This window comes from Vigna umbellata, chromosome 4 (assembly GCF_029865625.1).
Source record: "Vigna umbellata cultivar VRB3 chromosome 4, Vumbellata_1.0, whole genome shotgun sequence".
Classification (NCBI taxonomy): Eukaryota; Viridiplantae; Streptophyta; class Magnoliopsida; order Fabales; family Fabaceae; genus Vigna; species Vigna umbellata.
In genome coordinates, this window is record NC_142168.1 from 72,506,178 (window position 1) to 72,520,968 (window position 14,791).

A 14,791-nucleotide genomic window follows, 5' to 3' on the forward strand; every position below is an offset into this window, starting at 1 on the left:
TAAAATATGTTTAGATAATTTTTTCTATTACTGGTTTATATTATATATATGTGTGTATAAACTACAATTATTAATAAAAATGATTATGTTTTAACATTTGTTCCTGCCCACATTATGTTATTGGTTTATTTTCAAAATTATCATTGTCTTTCAAAAAAGTGACTTAAAGATTTGTATTTTGGAAACTTTCTGAAACATTTTCCAAATTTTCAGGAACAATTTTCAGAACCAAAATTTTGAAATTGGATTTTGGGAACGAGTGACCACCAAAACCTACAAGCAGAGTCTAGCACATTTTCCATGGTCATTGATTTCGAATTACGATTGTCCTTTTTCTAACGAAGTAAAGCTTAATTAACTTCATTTCAAAAGGCATAAAATATCTAATGCTTACTTTCTCGGAAAAATGCAGTTTCTTTTGGCTATACTTGATTTGACCAATGCACAAATCCGAATGTTTTTCAGAAAGGTGTTGAGATGTGTTGATCAAATACTCGAAAGGCTTTTAACCAATTCAGGTTAAAAATATATAACCACGAAGACGTTGTGATGTCTAAACTAGCTTGTGGTAAAAGGATTTTGTAACAAAGATCAGTAGTTTAACACATTCCTACGCTAAAAATGCTTTTGGAATAACCAACATTACATTACAGTCCACCCAATTTGCACACATCCCCAGTATGGTATGAAACGTAACAGGATGACCGATAATGTTTGATAAGCAATAAACAGTTATAAAATAACAGTCATTTGGGGAGCACAGTAAACGCTACCATAGATCAGTTAATATACTAAATTTAACAAATAATGATACAGCAGAGTAATTGAATACATGTACTAAAAATCCAAATTTGTTAGACTTTTTCTAATTGAAATTGTACTCTGATCTCATCCTATAAATATTTTATGCATTTCAAATGCCCTAATATCCGGAGGGAACAAATAAAACGGCATATGGAGTATCTCCCCCAATACATGGTATAAAGAATCACCGACATTCAGACGAGCATAACACATAAATGGCCAATGAGAACAAGCTCATCTTTTACCTCGAGATGCAGGTCCACTTCTTGGACCAGGATACCGGGAAAACTGAAGCCGCAAGTGACTGGACTCAGGGTTGAGCTCATCAACTTTATAACCTGTACATCAACCACAATGTCAGTAAACACCAAGAAGTTTTTTCTGCACCAAAATATGTGAAGTCGCTAAGTATAAGAAACTGTTAGATTTCCCAACCAAGGGAGCACAGCACATGCCACTGTATTCTAGTTTTATTAATCTAATTTATTTTCGATTCTAGTCATTTATTTAGTATTCTTACAGAAATTAAATTTCCTTTAATCACTACAAGATGAACAAAAGCATTATACACAGTAGTTGACATAGGCTACATTGATCACACAATGCTGCTATACAAGTCTGTCAAAGACCAGACTTTAAAAATATTAATTACCATGAGATCTCTCAAAACAAGTTCATCAAATATACTTGGCTTTCTTCTTACGATTACAAACCATACAACTGCTCTACTCACAGGCTACTTCGTCGGCCTCTTTATGCGTTCGTCCAAACTAACTTCCAATTTTCTGCCCTCTCTATACTAATCAATGCCACACCCCAAACCCAACCTCGTCCCCTTTCCAAGCCAATGGATCTCACATTACACATCTCCTACAAAGACCCCCACAGCCTGCAGATCATACCAGGTTAATCTTACCCCTCACCATGGTAATTAAACTGGCAAATTGACTCATTAACTCACATGAGTTTAAGTATTTACACATGGATTCCGAGTTAATTTGGAAGCAAACTTGGTTTTGAAGTAGAATAGTAGAATCGATAGACTCAGTCGAACTCGTGAGTGTGCTTCTGAGTTGGTGACTTAGTCGAGAAACTTTTTTTATAAAACGAAGTCAATTTTAGGGCTGACTCATCATATTAGGGTTTTTGAATCATCTTCTTTCAAACAAGCCCATCTTCTTCCTTAGTCTCATACGATTGCAGTTCTTGTTCTCATGCTCTCTCTCTCATTTTCACGTTGCAAGCGATCGTCAGCCGCCATCACATTCCCGGTTACCATGGGTGGTGTCAGTTCATAGATAGCCCCTCACACCTCACGTCTACAGGTTCGCTATGTTTTATTTTTCATTTTGCATCGCTGCACCTCACGTTTTATGTCCAGTCACTCCTGATTTTACTTTTTATCAGCATTGTGACTAAAATTTTATCCTCTCCCCTTGTGACAAATAAGTGACCCTACACTTAGATAATTTTTTATTTCGGAATTTTGTAGTTAGCTGAAACTAAAGCAGGATGTTTGGTAATGGTTCAAATTCAATTGAGAACAATCCAAGTGCATCTTCATCTATTAAAAGTAGAAGTAAAATTATTCTAGGGAACATATCAGATATTGGATAGAAACTTAAGACAGATATTAATGGTAATGGTAGAAAAGTTAAATGTAAAATTATTGCTCAAAGATTGTGAGTGGAGAAATATTTAGATTCAAGCATCATCTTGCTAGAAGTAGGGAGGATTTGAACCTTGTGCTTCTGTTTGTGATGAAATAAAAAGTTCGATGATCAAAGTAGTTCCAGAAGCATATAAATACTTTTTTTCATGTGAAGTTACGAGTCAAGTTTACTAAACTCTTCCGAGTTTACATAAATTCTCAAATTTGACAACCTTGTCCTTACGAGAATTTTGTTCAATGGTTTGATAGCAGCCAACATTTAGGCACTACTGCTTTGATTGCTCATACTGGTAAATCAATTACATTTTTTACATTTTTCACTGAACATCCTATGTACACACTCCTCAACAAAATGAGGCGGCTAAGCATAAAAGAATCTTATTAAGATAACTCTTCTCCTTCGTGGCAATCGTCCCTACCGCTTCTTATGAGATACAGCTCTCACAACGTTTTAATCACAAGACATCTTTTGTCATAAATAACCGAGTCCCACATTCTTACATTTTTTCTCATACATATGTTCATGCAATCCCTCCTAATGAAGTTGATTCCAATTGCTTTGATCATAATTTAACTGCATGTACAAACATTTGGCAAGGTACATTAAATGTCTTCTAGGACATTATATCACATAAAGGTTTTTGTTATTTCGCTCCTACCTTCAAAATATTTCATATTTATTTACGTCTCCCTTCTAGTCTTTATTATTTTGATAATTCTCATTCTTCTCACATAATGGTGTCTCCTGTCAACAAAAAGAGCCCTTACTTTTGTTCCACCTCCATCTGTTTCTCAAAGATGACCCAAGTAGCAACCCGTTCAAACTTATCAAGGTCACTCACGATTATTAAAGTTGTCAAACTCAAGAGTTTACACAAAACTCGTGACAACCAAGTAAACTCAACTTATAAACTTAACTTGTAAACTGAGTTTACTTTACATGAAAAAAAAAATTATATGAAAAACATCCTAATAAAAATAAGTTTACAAAATTATATAACTTCAAATATAAGTTCATATAAATATTATAAAAGATAAATTGAAATGTCAAAATGTTCAGGAAAATTACCTAATAATCTAATTTTTCAATACAAATAAAAAATTAAAAAAAAAAGCAGTGCAACAATTAAAAACAATTTGAAATTAAAAACAAAGAGTGCGAAACAGAGGGCCTGAGAAATTAAAAAGCAACAAAAACCCAAAAACTATTTTGACCAGGCGATTGCGAAACAGTGCCAATGTCCACGACAAACACATCAGCGACATACGCAAGAAACAACGACCCACAACGAGCAACGGTGACCCACGGCACCAGTGACAACGACCTTGGACAATAGTGATCACGACTGTGACAATAGCTGACAGAGATTGCGAGCAACAACGTCAAAAACAATGATGGGCTTTGCAACTACGAGTGAGGCAAGAAGGTAATGCGCGATCGAGTTAGAAAGAAGGGGATTAAACACAAAAGCCCTAATCTTGTGAGTTCATATGCCTACGACTTGGTTTAAATAAAACATTCCATCGAACTCACACACACACTTCTAAACACGCAATTTGATACAAGTTTACCAATTTTGCTACCGAGTTTACTGATTCCACACAAAAAACGAGTTTGCTTTCGAGTTGACTCAGAAGCGATAAGTGAGCATGTAAACTAGTCTGAGTTAACAAGTTAACCCGTGAGTTTGATAACCATGCTCACAACCTCATGACAGTAATGTACATGCTCTTGTGACAACTCGCGATGACAAGTTGACCATTCACTAGTGCTTTCTTCATAACAGGATTTGGGTCCGCCTACTGAAAATGATTCACCTATTCTATGAGAAAACATATTTGACTCAACCCACCCCCCACTATATTAACCTTAGTTATCATTGCCCTTCTCCTTCATATTATGTTTGCCTTTATCCTTTGTCTTATGTTTTTATTCTTGATTCCTAACTCTATAAGTGAAGCATCGTCTCACCCAAATGGATTATTGACCGTCATTGGCTTTACCAACACCACTCCACACCCCCCACCTCTCCCTTTGAAGTTGACCCAGATTGGACTAAAAATGGATAGAAGACTTGTGAGGTGCAAAGCATACCATTAAATTGCAAAATTACTTAGATACTTTCTCGTCGTTGATCCAAATAAATTTTGTCTAACTATTATTCTCTCTGGTTGTTTGTAGGAACTTGAGTATTTTAGGATGCCCAAGTCCCATATCGAGTAGTCCAAGATGCATAATGGACTATTTATGGGTATGGTTCTCCCTTTAGCTTTTGAGGGAGGATTCCCAAAATGCTTGGATTTTTATCAATTGGTATAAGAGTTGGTTGTCAATGTCTCGAAAAGGGCCACATACAAAGTGTTATGACTAGTTAAGGATTCTAATTAAGAGGGTATTGAATGAAGTGTCATAGAGTGAAAGACGTCCAAATGTCAACAAAGGGCAGTGCTATAACGGGAACATGGGTATTATAGAGTGGTCAAATCCAAAATTGAGTAGTAAGAGATCCTCATTAGAGTATTTAAGTGTTTGGTTCTATTGAGAGTGGGTTCCCAAATGGTTAGGACTTATCACTTGTCATTTATCATTGGCAGCTATTCTGATTTAATATTAAGAACTCTTTTGGATAGGCCACTTTTGGATTGTGGTACAAAATTCAATTTGATTCATAGTGAACTTGACCACTTTGTCTTCCATCCCCATTCACCTAAAGGAAACTTTATCTCATTGTTTGTGGATGACATTGAAATTACAACAATGACCAGAACGAATCATAAGCATCGAGTAGTACCCTCTCCTACTACTTCCAAAGTAAAACTTGGAACTTTCGATACTTGTTTGTGTATAGAAGTTGCACAATCCAAGAATGTCTCAATAATCTTAAAGAGGAAGCCTGCTCTTGATGTCAAAGAAACTAGCTATCAAGTGTGAAATCACTGGAGATTCTCATGGATTCTAAGTTCAAATTACTAACTATTGGAAGTCTCATATAAACTAGAGATAAGATCAATTTATAATATAAAGTGGATGCAAACCTCACCTTACAAGCCGGTTTTGTAGGGTTGAGTTAGGCTTAAAATCTACTTTTTAACATGGTATCAGAACTATGGTTAAAGCATATCCTAGCGATATTTATTATTTGTTAAGCGTATTGTTCCACCCGCTATCAGGCCACCCATTAATGTCTACTCTCACGTTCGAGATGTATATACCTTGGCGTGAGGAGGTGTGTTGGAAGTCTCACATCGACTAGAGTTAAGACCAATTTATAATATATAAGTGATGCAAATCTCACCTTATGAGCTAGTTTTGTGAGGTTGAGTTAGGCTTAAAGTCCACTTCTTAACATGTTAGAATCTTTTTAGCTGTATTATTTCTATTAAAGTCTTTGCTTTTATTAATTATATTTCTTCCTTATTTAGGAGATTATAATTATCAGGTATGATTAGGATATCCCTGAAATATAAGGATACTTTCTTTAGGAGCTATTATACTTCCCAAAATAGCTCTCTAGCATTGTATATATGGATTTGTAATCTCAGCATAATAATATATACGTTTTACCCTAAATTATGAGATAGCATCAGAGCTCTCAACATTTGGGAGCCGCCTCTAACTGTGCACTAAAACCCTAGCTGGCAGCCTTCATTGCTGCCACTCTCCCTTTCAAAAACAACCTTCATTGTTGTTGCCAACACAACTCTACACCATAGCCTTCATTGCTACAGTTTTCTTTATTTTGTAGTGTTTTTCCTTTCAAATCTCTTCTCAGTGCATTACCATCGTTCTGTTGCTTGAACATGGCAGACCACACTACTGAAGTGGTGCCTATTGCATCACAAACCAATCAGGAACAACTCCAGAACCTCAACACTGCCTACCACTTAAATGGGACAAATTATCTGAAATGGGCCCAACTTGTTCGCAAAACTTTAAAAGGTAAAGGGAAAGTTTATCTCTTTTGGACTTAATACCTCAGATAAACACCCTAACCCATATTGGATACTAGATTCTGGGGCTATAGACCATATGACACCCTTATCTAACACTTTCTCCTCTTACACCCCTTGCCCCAGCAACAAGAAAATATCCATAGCTAATGGCTCTCTGATGACTGCAGCAGGTCAAGGAGATGTTCAAATAAGCCCATCTATCACCCTTAAAAATGTCCTTCATATTCCTAAATTATTTGTTAGTTTAGTCTCCATTAAAAAACTCATACACGATCTCTCATGCAATGTTATTATTTCTAACAATGATTGCATCATACAAAACCAACAATCGGTGAGGACGATTGAACATGCTAGAAGTAAACTTGATCCTAGAGCCTAAAAATGTGTTTTCATAGGTTACTCATCTACACAAAAGGGATATAAATGCTATCACCCACCATCCAAAAAATTGTCTTGTGATGTCACCTTTTTTGAGCACAAAAGTTACTTCTATAAAGATCATCTTCAGGAGGAGACTACAACAAATGAAGATGATATCCTTATGCTTCCTGACTTAAGCTTAGGACCAGAAATAAGGACTAAAAGTGTAACAGCTGAGAAGGAACTCACTAAATTCACTCAAGATAGGGCTAATGTAAGATTTGGTAAAAATCTGGTTTATACAAGGAAGACAAAGACCATTCCAAAGTCTATCCATGTTCAACCATCCAACCCAACATTACATGAGGTAACTATCCCTAATCCTTTAATCTCCAATGCATCAATTTGACGTTAAAAATTGCTTCCTTCATGGAGAAATTGAGATTTACATGGAATTGCCCCCTGGATATGAGGGAAAAACAGCTGCCAACACTGTTTGCAAGCTAAAAAAGGCATTGTATGGGTTCAAACATTCACCAAGAGCGTGGTTTGGAAGGTTTACTAAAGTTATGATAGGTCTGGGCTTTAAACAAAGTCAAGGAGACCACACTTGGTTCATTAAACACTCTAAATCAGGGAGAGTTACAGTGCTATTGGTTTATGTAGATGATATTATAGTAACAGGTGATGATGAGAAGCAACAACAACTCTTAGGCCAACATCTAGCCAAGGAATTTGAAATCAAGACCTCGGAAAAATTGAAGTATTTCTTAGGGATTGAAGTGGCCCATTCTAAAAAGAGAATATTTATATCTCAGCAAAAATACATCACAAATTTGTTGAAAGAAACAGGGAAGACAGCATGCAAGCCTTCGAGTACACCAATTGATCCAAACATGAAGTTGGGGAATGTAGAAGGTACTGCAGTTGACAAGGAAATGTATCAGAGGTTAGTTGGTAGACTGATTTATTTATCTCACACTAGGCCTAATGTTGCATTTGTTGTAAGCCTTGTTAGCTAGTTCATGCACCAACCTAAGGAGGTTCACTTACAAGCCGCACTAAGAATTGTGCAATATTTGAAGGGAATCCCATGCAGGGGAATTTTGTTTGAACGAAATAGGAATGTAAGTGTGGAAGTATATACTTATGCAGACTATGCAGGGTCAATTGTGAACAGGAGGTCAACTACGGGGTATTGTACTTTCCTTGGCGGAAATCTTGTGACTTGGAAGAGTAAAAAACAAAATGTGATAACCAGATCCTCTGCTGAAGCAGAATTCAAGGCAATGGCACAAGGGATATGTGAACTACTATGGTTAAAGATCATCTTGGAAGACTTAAGAATAAAGTCAGATGAATCAATGAGACTTTATTGTGATAAGAAATCTGATATTAACATAGCTCATAATCTAGTGCAGCATGATAGAACCAAACACACGACATATGTAAGAGAGAACCCAAGACAGGGATTGTTGTATGGGGACAAGGGAAGCACTCAAGTTGAAGGATATTGTGATGCAGACTCGGTTGGTTGTCCAATTGACAAAAGATCTACCATAGGATAGTGTTTTACTTAGAGGAAACCTTATATCTTGGAAATGTAAGAAACAAAGTGTTGTTGCTCAATCTAGTGTTGAAGCTGAGTATCGGTCTATGGCTCTAACTACATGCGAACTTGTGTGGATTAGACAACTCCTTTAAGAGTTGAAATTTTGTGAAAATGAGTAGATGAAGTTGTATTGTAACAATCAAGCCGCCCTTCACATTGCCTCCAATCCATTGTTTCATGAAAGAACAAAACACAGAGATTGACTATCATTTTATTAGAGAGAAGTTGTTGTCAAAGGATCTTATTACTGTGTTTGTCAACTCTAATGAAAAACTCGCAGACATTCTGACCAAATCTCTAAGGGGGCTTACGATTCAATTTATATGTTCCAAGCTTGGTGCATATGATCTATATGCTCCATCTTGATGGGGAGTGTTGAAATGAAATGTCTTTATTATTAATATTTATGTAAGGGGTTTTACTTTTAGGGTTTTGTTAGGGGCTTCCCACCCTTTTACTTTTCAGAACTACTGTCTCCTATAAATACAATAGTAAGTTGTATCATATTTACTAAGTGAAATAAGGCTTTTTAGCTTCTCTCAACTCCCTCTAATCTTGTCTTTCATGAGAGGACCAAACATATTGAGGTGATTGTCATTTCATGTGAGAAAAATTGGAGCTAGAGACATCACTAGATTGTTTTCGACTCTAGTGAATAGTTGGTTAACATATTCACCAAGTCCTTTAACAATCCTTCAAGACCAAGGATTGTTTATATTTACAAGATGTTGGGCACATATGTGACCTAAATGCTTCAGCTTTTAGGGGGTGTTATAATGCAAATCTTGTCACAAAAAGTATCTAGATTATATATTTATTATTAAGAACGTTTTATTTATTCCCATATATATGATAAGAGGATACGAAATCTCTATTTATTGTGTTGATTCCATTTTTTTCAATATAAATTAAGCATCTGTGTTTTCTAAAAAACATGAGGTTTCAGCTCAATGTCTCCCTCCTTCCTATAGCTTAACCAAAAGAAAATAATGAAAGATAGAAACTACTCCCAAGAGGTTAATCAAATAATTATAAAATATTCTAACATGCAATAATGTTGAGATATTTTATAGATTTTCTAACAGCTTTATCATTGGGAACATGGTCCCAACCATAGCCATTAGTTCAAAAGATTTAAACATGCAAAGGCAGTGTTTGACACGTGCGTAGAATAGGATAAAATATGACATATGGATTGTCTTTAGTGCGTTTTGATATAAGCATAACAAGAAATGAGGTCCAAATTCAGTTCCACAAAAGAAGAAGGCATTTTAAATATAAATCAGAACAACATAAGATCCAAGCGTGGATGACATTTTGGTTTCGCTAGGGGCTGGAACAAACAAGAATAGAGCAGAATGTTCACATCTGATTCTATTTGCACAATAAATTCTGCCTGAATGCTCTGTAATTCATAGCAATCATCAACATTTCATCTCATTTTAAAATGATGCAGGCATGTAATTTACAAAACCAAAACATAATTTACTTATATATCAGAAGGTAATTGTAAATGATACCTTGCAAGGCACTCATAGCAGTTGCTGCACAAGCTGGATTTGCAAAGTCCACAAAACAAAGGATTAAAGGGTCTCCACCCCGCTGCATTGAACAGCCATTTCACCACAAAGAGGATGCAAATTTTTACCAATAAACTAAATAACCAAAAGATGACAAGCAAGCATCTGTTGCAAACAGTGCACTTACATGTTTGGATTCTTTGCTCACAAGTCTCACTTCTCTATACCCAACAAAGGGGCGGAAGATATCTAAGGTGATGTCAAGGAATTTGAATAACAGAACTAAAATCAATGTAACTCTGGAAATAAATGAAAAGCAAGAAGATGAAAATCCCAAGCATTGCATTAGAATAAAAGGGATACGAGCCACTTCTCTTCTTGTACTATCAGAGGGGAGACCTTCAACATACAAAGTGCTAGAAGCATCTGGAGGTAGAGGTACCGTCTCAGGTCCAGGCCTGGAAACAGCATCTACAGGTAGCTGACCACCATAATTAACACCCCGTCCATTTGGTGCTAGATCTGGACCACCACCCCCATGACGCCCCAAAACAGCAGGATCAGCTAGTGAATGGCCAGGTAATCCCCCACCACCACCCCTAGCCAACCCAATACCACCAACTGTACTGGCTTCCCCAGAGGCAAATGAAGAAAGCTGCTGTATAAACAAACAGGATGCATGAGTCTCATAAGCAAACAGTGAAACACCCAAAAAAAAGCAGTAGTGAAAGTGCCAAAAAACCAACACTGAAATATTTAAGAAAACACAGCAAGATGAAGTGTTACCCCACTCTGAAGGTAGCGGTCATAAGCAGTTCCAATTGTTTTTGTGTCCTTTATCATTCGGTGAACAGTACCAGTACGGTCATCATCACGAGCAATATAATTATGAATCTCATTACCTGAAGACAGACCAGAAGCTGGCATATCTGAAATGAAAAAATAAAATAATAACATTAAAAAAATATAATTGATACAAATCAATTCTATAGCAAAGAGCACTAAAGCTGTAAACACCATATTGAAAAATCCCCATCATATATGACTCCTATTCATACACTGGCACTGCAATAGACTGAATAGAATAGAAGAATGTCCATTTTTTGGTGCAGCTTTATGAAACCCAAATTATGGTTTGCTGACACAGCAGAAAGATATCATTACTTGCCAACTCATGCACCATCAGAATATCAAGATCCAACATATTAAAAGGAACTAATAAAGCAAAAATGGCATAGACAGAAAATGTTTTAAAAAGAACTAGACAAAAAGACGGAAAATGTACCCACAACACAAGCTTTCATGAACTAAACTTTCTGGACCTAATAAGCCTAACTGTGTACATAATAAAATAAAATTAACTAATCCACTAATCAGCATATCTAAACCAACGGAAAGAAAAAATAGTACAGCAATAAATTTAATTAAAAGGACATTAGAAGAAAACAATTTGAAAAAAGATCAACAATGTAACCAGGATAATAGGAACCACATTCATTCAAATATCTCTTATCAGAAGATGGAAATAGACAAATACACTTCTTCCCCTTCCAATGAAAGAGAACGTGTTCTTTCTAGGTATACTACATGAGGCTCCCCTGTCAACTTACCACAATGGTGATCAAGATAAAACTCACAAAGCCAGGGTGCCAAAAGTAGGAAAAGTGGAAAAACCAAGAAAAACTGCAATGACAAATTCAAGAGAGAGAGGACAGGAATTTGTGGTTTCAAAGTTGAATTCACAAGAGGCTGGACCATAAAAAAAACCAGTAGCAAATGGAAATGCAATCGTTGCTCTATAAGGTTGGATTTTCTATTTTTTTAAATGAACTGAAATATGTGGATTGACAAAATTTTGATCAGAAAATAATGTAAAAATGGAAAATTGAAGACAAAATTAGCGAGTTTACAATTATAAATATGTAGGGAAATGAGAGAAAAGGTGAATGTGTATGAGTGGGTGTGTGATACAGCTCTCTCAAAGATCAATGCGGCAATGCAAAGGGAAACTTCTTCACGGTGGATACAATGAGAACTGACAGCGTGGAGAAAAACTGAATGGGAGAACAATTAAAATGAAATCCAGGTGGCTTATATTATATCTACAATACGTAAAGTAACTCACTTGCAACTAAATTTGTAATTACTAACTATTTATTTAATATATAACTTTCCTTTTATTCGACAATTGAGATTTTGTCAAATGAGAGTATCATGCAACCTTACAATCACTCCTGATTAAGGTCAACAAACATAAATTTTATTGTGCAATTTATTAATGAACAAAAGTATTATCCACCCCTCCCCCCAAAACCAATCCAAAACTTTGTAGCAAAGGAAACAGACACAAAAATAAAAAGAGAGGCGTCAACTTATTTGGGCTCTCCGATATCTTAAACAAAAAGGAAATCCAAATAAACAGTATCCCAGACCTAAATTGAATTCTCACCCCAAGTATAAACCCTATGCAATGCCTAAAGTCCAAAAGGCGTTTGTTTTTCTACATTAACAAAACCTTAACAAATTCTACACTAGAAGAATAGATCGATTGTCTTCCAACAAAAACACCAGGATCCGAACACAAGTTAACAAACAGAACCATTTCAAACGCAACAGACCCAAGAAAGACAGGCACCATTAAACCTCAACAGAACCATTTCAAACGCAGCCCTAATAAGCGAGAAAATTAGCACCGTTTAACGCGTAAGAAGATTGGCACTTAGCGCCCAAATAAATTGTGACAACCAACAACAAATAATTTACAAACGAAACAGAAAATTGCAAACTTTCACAACAATTCAAGAGAAAGTGGGCAAATTGCACAAAAGAGAACCAAAAGACGAAGAAAATCGAGAAAAAAGAAAAAACCATATTCCGAACGCGGTCGCTTGAGCATGCCGGAGTGGGGGAGAAGCGCCTGTTGCCGATTCCAATAGCCGTCCGTCATGGCCGAAGAATCCCTAATTTTTGAAAGATGGATATTTGGGGAATGGCGGAAACCCTAATCGTAGGTGTAGTTTGCGTGTTGCTGCTGTTGTTGTAGAAAACTGAGTCAGTTTGATCTGTGTGATGATGGGACTAACTAAAGACTGAGGAACTTCACTGCACTAAGTTGGGCAAATGGAAAATAAGTGTTTTTCTAATTATATCCGTGCGTTTTGTTTTAATTGGAAATGACGCAAGGTTTAATCGTCTTAATTTAATAAAAAAAAATTATAAATATTTTATTGCGAACCAGTATTAAAAATAATTTAAATTTATATAAAAAAATTAAAATTCATTATAAGTATTTTATAGCGTAAAATTGAATAGTAAATTGTTGTTAATTATTATATTTAACTTATTTACATATTTTGAAAAATAAAATTTGTGTAATATATTTAAATTATTTATATATATTTTTAGTAAAATATTTACTATATAATTGTTTCAGAAACTGTGAGGGCCTGTAAATTTAACAAAGGGTCTTTGGGCCTTATGTGGGGTAGCCAGGTCCATCTGAGTAAGGCCAACTTGACCTTAGGAGGGGCTTTTCAGAACTCATTCTCTTCCCTGAACTTCAATTCTTTTCTCTCTCTAAACTCTTGTGCCCTAAAGCTCTCTCTCTACCTTCTCTCTAAATTTCCAGCTCTTTGAACCTTTCAATCTTGAGTTGGAGGGTGCTCAGACGTTCATCTCACCGAAGGCTTCCTTTTGAACCGATCGCATTTTCGATTGGACCGGTGAGTTAACTTTTCCCTTCTCTGTCTTCATTCTCAAACCTAGAACATGCAATGCTACTGGTTGTATGTTACTAGGGGGTTTTGTTTATAATTTTTGGTTTTTTAAATCAAGCTCTAAGAGCTGTTACTGTCACCACCTTGGTGGTTTGTAGGGTTTGGTTGAGTTCTCATTTGGTGAAACTCCGTAAAGGAGCGTTCCTGTGAGCTTGGTAGTTCGACTCTGAGGTAAGGGGAGCTAGCTATTTATTCTTCTTTGTGTTGTTGAAACGTATGATGTATATGTTTGATAAATTAGTTTTCTTGTTGTCTTACTGTTAATTGTATTTTTATGGTGAACATGTTGATTGGAACCTGTTGAAGATGTGAAAGTGTGTATACATGATGTACTGAACCTTGTTTGACTTGGATGAACATGTGTTGGTTGTACTGGTTTCTGGATTGGAGTAAGAACTCTGGGAAATAGTTAGAATGGATAGTGAGTGGATACACGAACTGTTTCAGGTTACTGTGAGGGAAGGGGAGTACCAAAATTGGGCAATTGGAGTCTAGAGTACCATAGGGTGGTTTGGATGACTTAGATAAGTAACTTGGGACTTGTTGAGAGCACTTTGTTGGTAGGATAGAAGAATCTTAAAAACCTGAGTTGGCACATCCCTGATCATAGAGCAGCCCTGGCCTGGTCCAGTCAGTTGTGACTAGTCATATGTGTTGGCGTCGAAGGTGAGACTGATGCGTTCAGACATCTGATTCTTCTCCGATGACCAATTGGGTTAGGGAGATGTGGTTGAGGTGGAAATCATGTGTTAGTCATGTTAGATGAGTAAAGGGTTAAGAGAGTATTGTTTTTGGTCCTTTGAGAGGAACTAAGGTAGGGAGTTTAAGCATAGGTGGTCTTGAGTGCAATTGGACAGTGTGGTGGTCTTGTATGAGTCAATTAGAACAGGTTAGGGTCATAAAACAGAGTAAAGTCATGTTTAAAATGGTAGAATCAAAATTGGGTCCTTGGGTTAATTAGATTGAAGGTTTAAGTTGAAATGTGGTAGAAATCACTCTAGAATCATGTTAAGAAGGGTTATAATCATCTAGACAAGTTTAATTAGGTGTGATACAAGAATTATGAGGGTTAGAAGTTGGAGAAAATAAATGA

The 14,791-nt window shown here is 36.1% G+C and overlaps 1 protein-coding gene across 2 annotated transcripts; it reads right to left on the reverse strand.

The window, feature by feature from the left end:
* Window positions 1-763: 763 nt before the first annotated feature.
* Window positions 764-13,043, reverse strand: LOC148201153 (RNA-binding protein 1-like). Of its 2 annotated transcripts, none has more exons than XM_088113225.1 (6): window positions 12,791-13,043; window positions 10,709-10,851; window positions 10,286-10,577; window positions 10,110-10,171; window positions 9,923-10,004; window positions 764-1,142 (listed from the first exon to the last, which is right to left on the reverse strand). In XM_088113225.1, exons 1-6 carry the CDS (start codon window positions 12,867-12,869, stop codon window positions 1,039-1,041), a joined length of 762 nt encoding a protein of 253 aa, XP_087969351.1. In that variant the 5' UTR covers window positions 12,870-13,043; the 3' UTR covers window positions 764-1,038. The 2 variants fall into 2 exon arrangements, with proteins under 2 accessions (XP_087969351.1, XP_087969350.1); XM_088113224.1 differs by having other exon boundaries at window positions 10,286-10,580; window positions 12,791-13,042.
* Window positions 13,044-14,791: the final 1,748 nt, after the last annotated feature.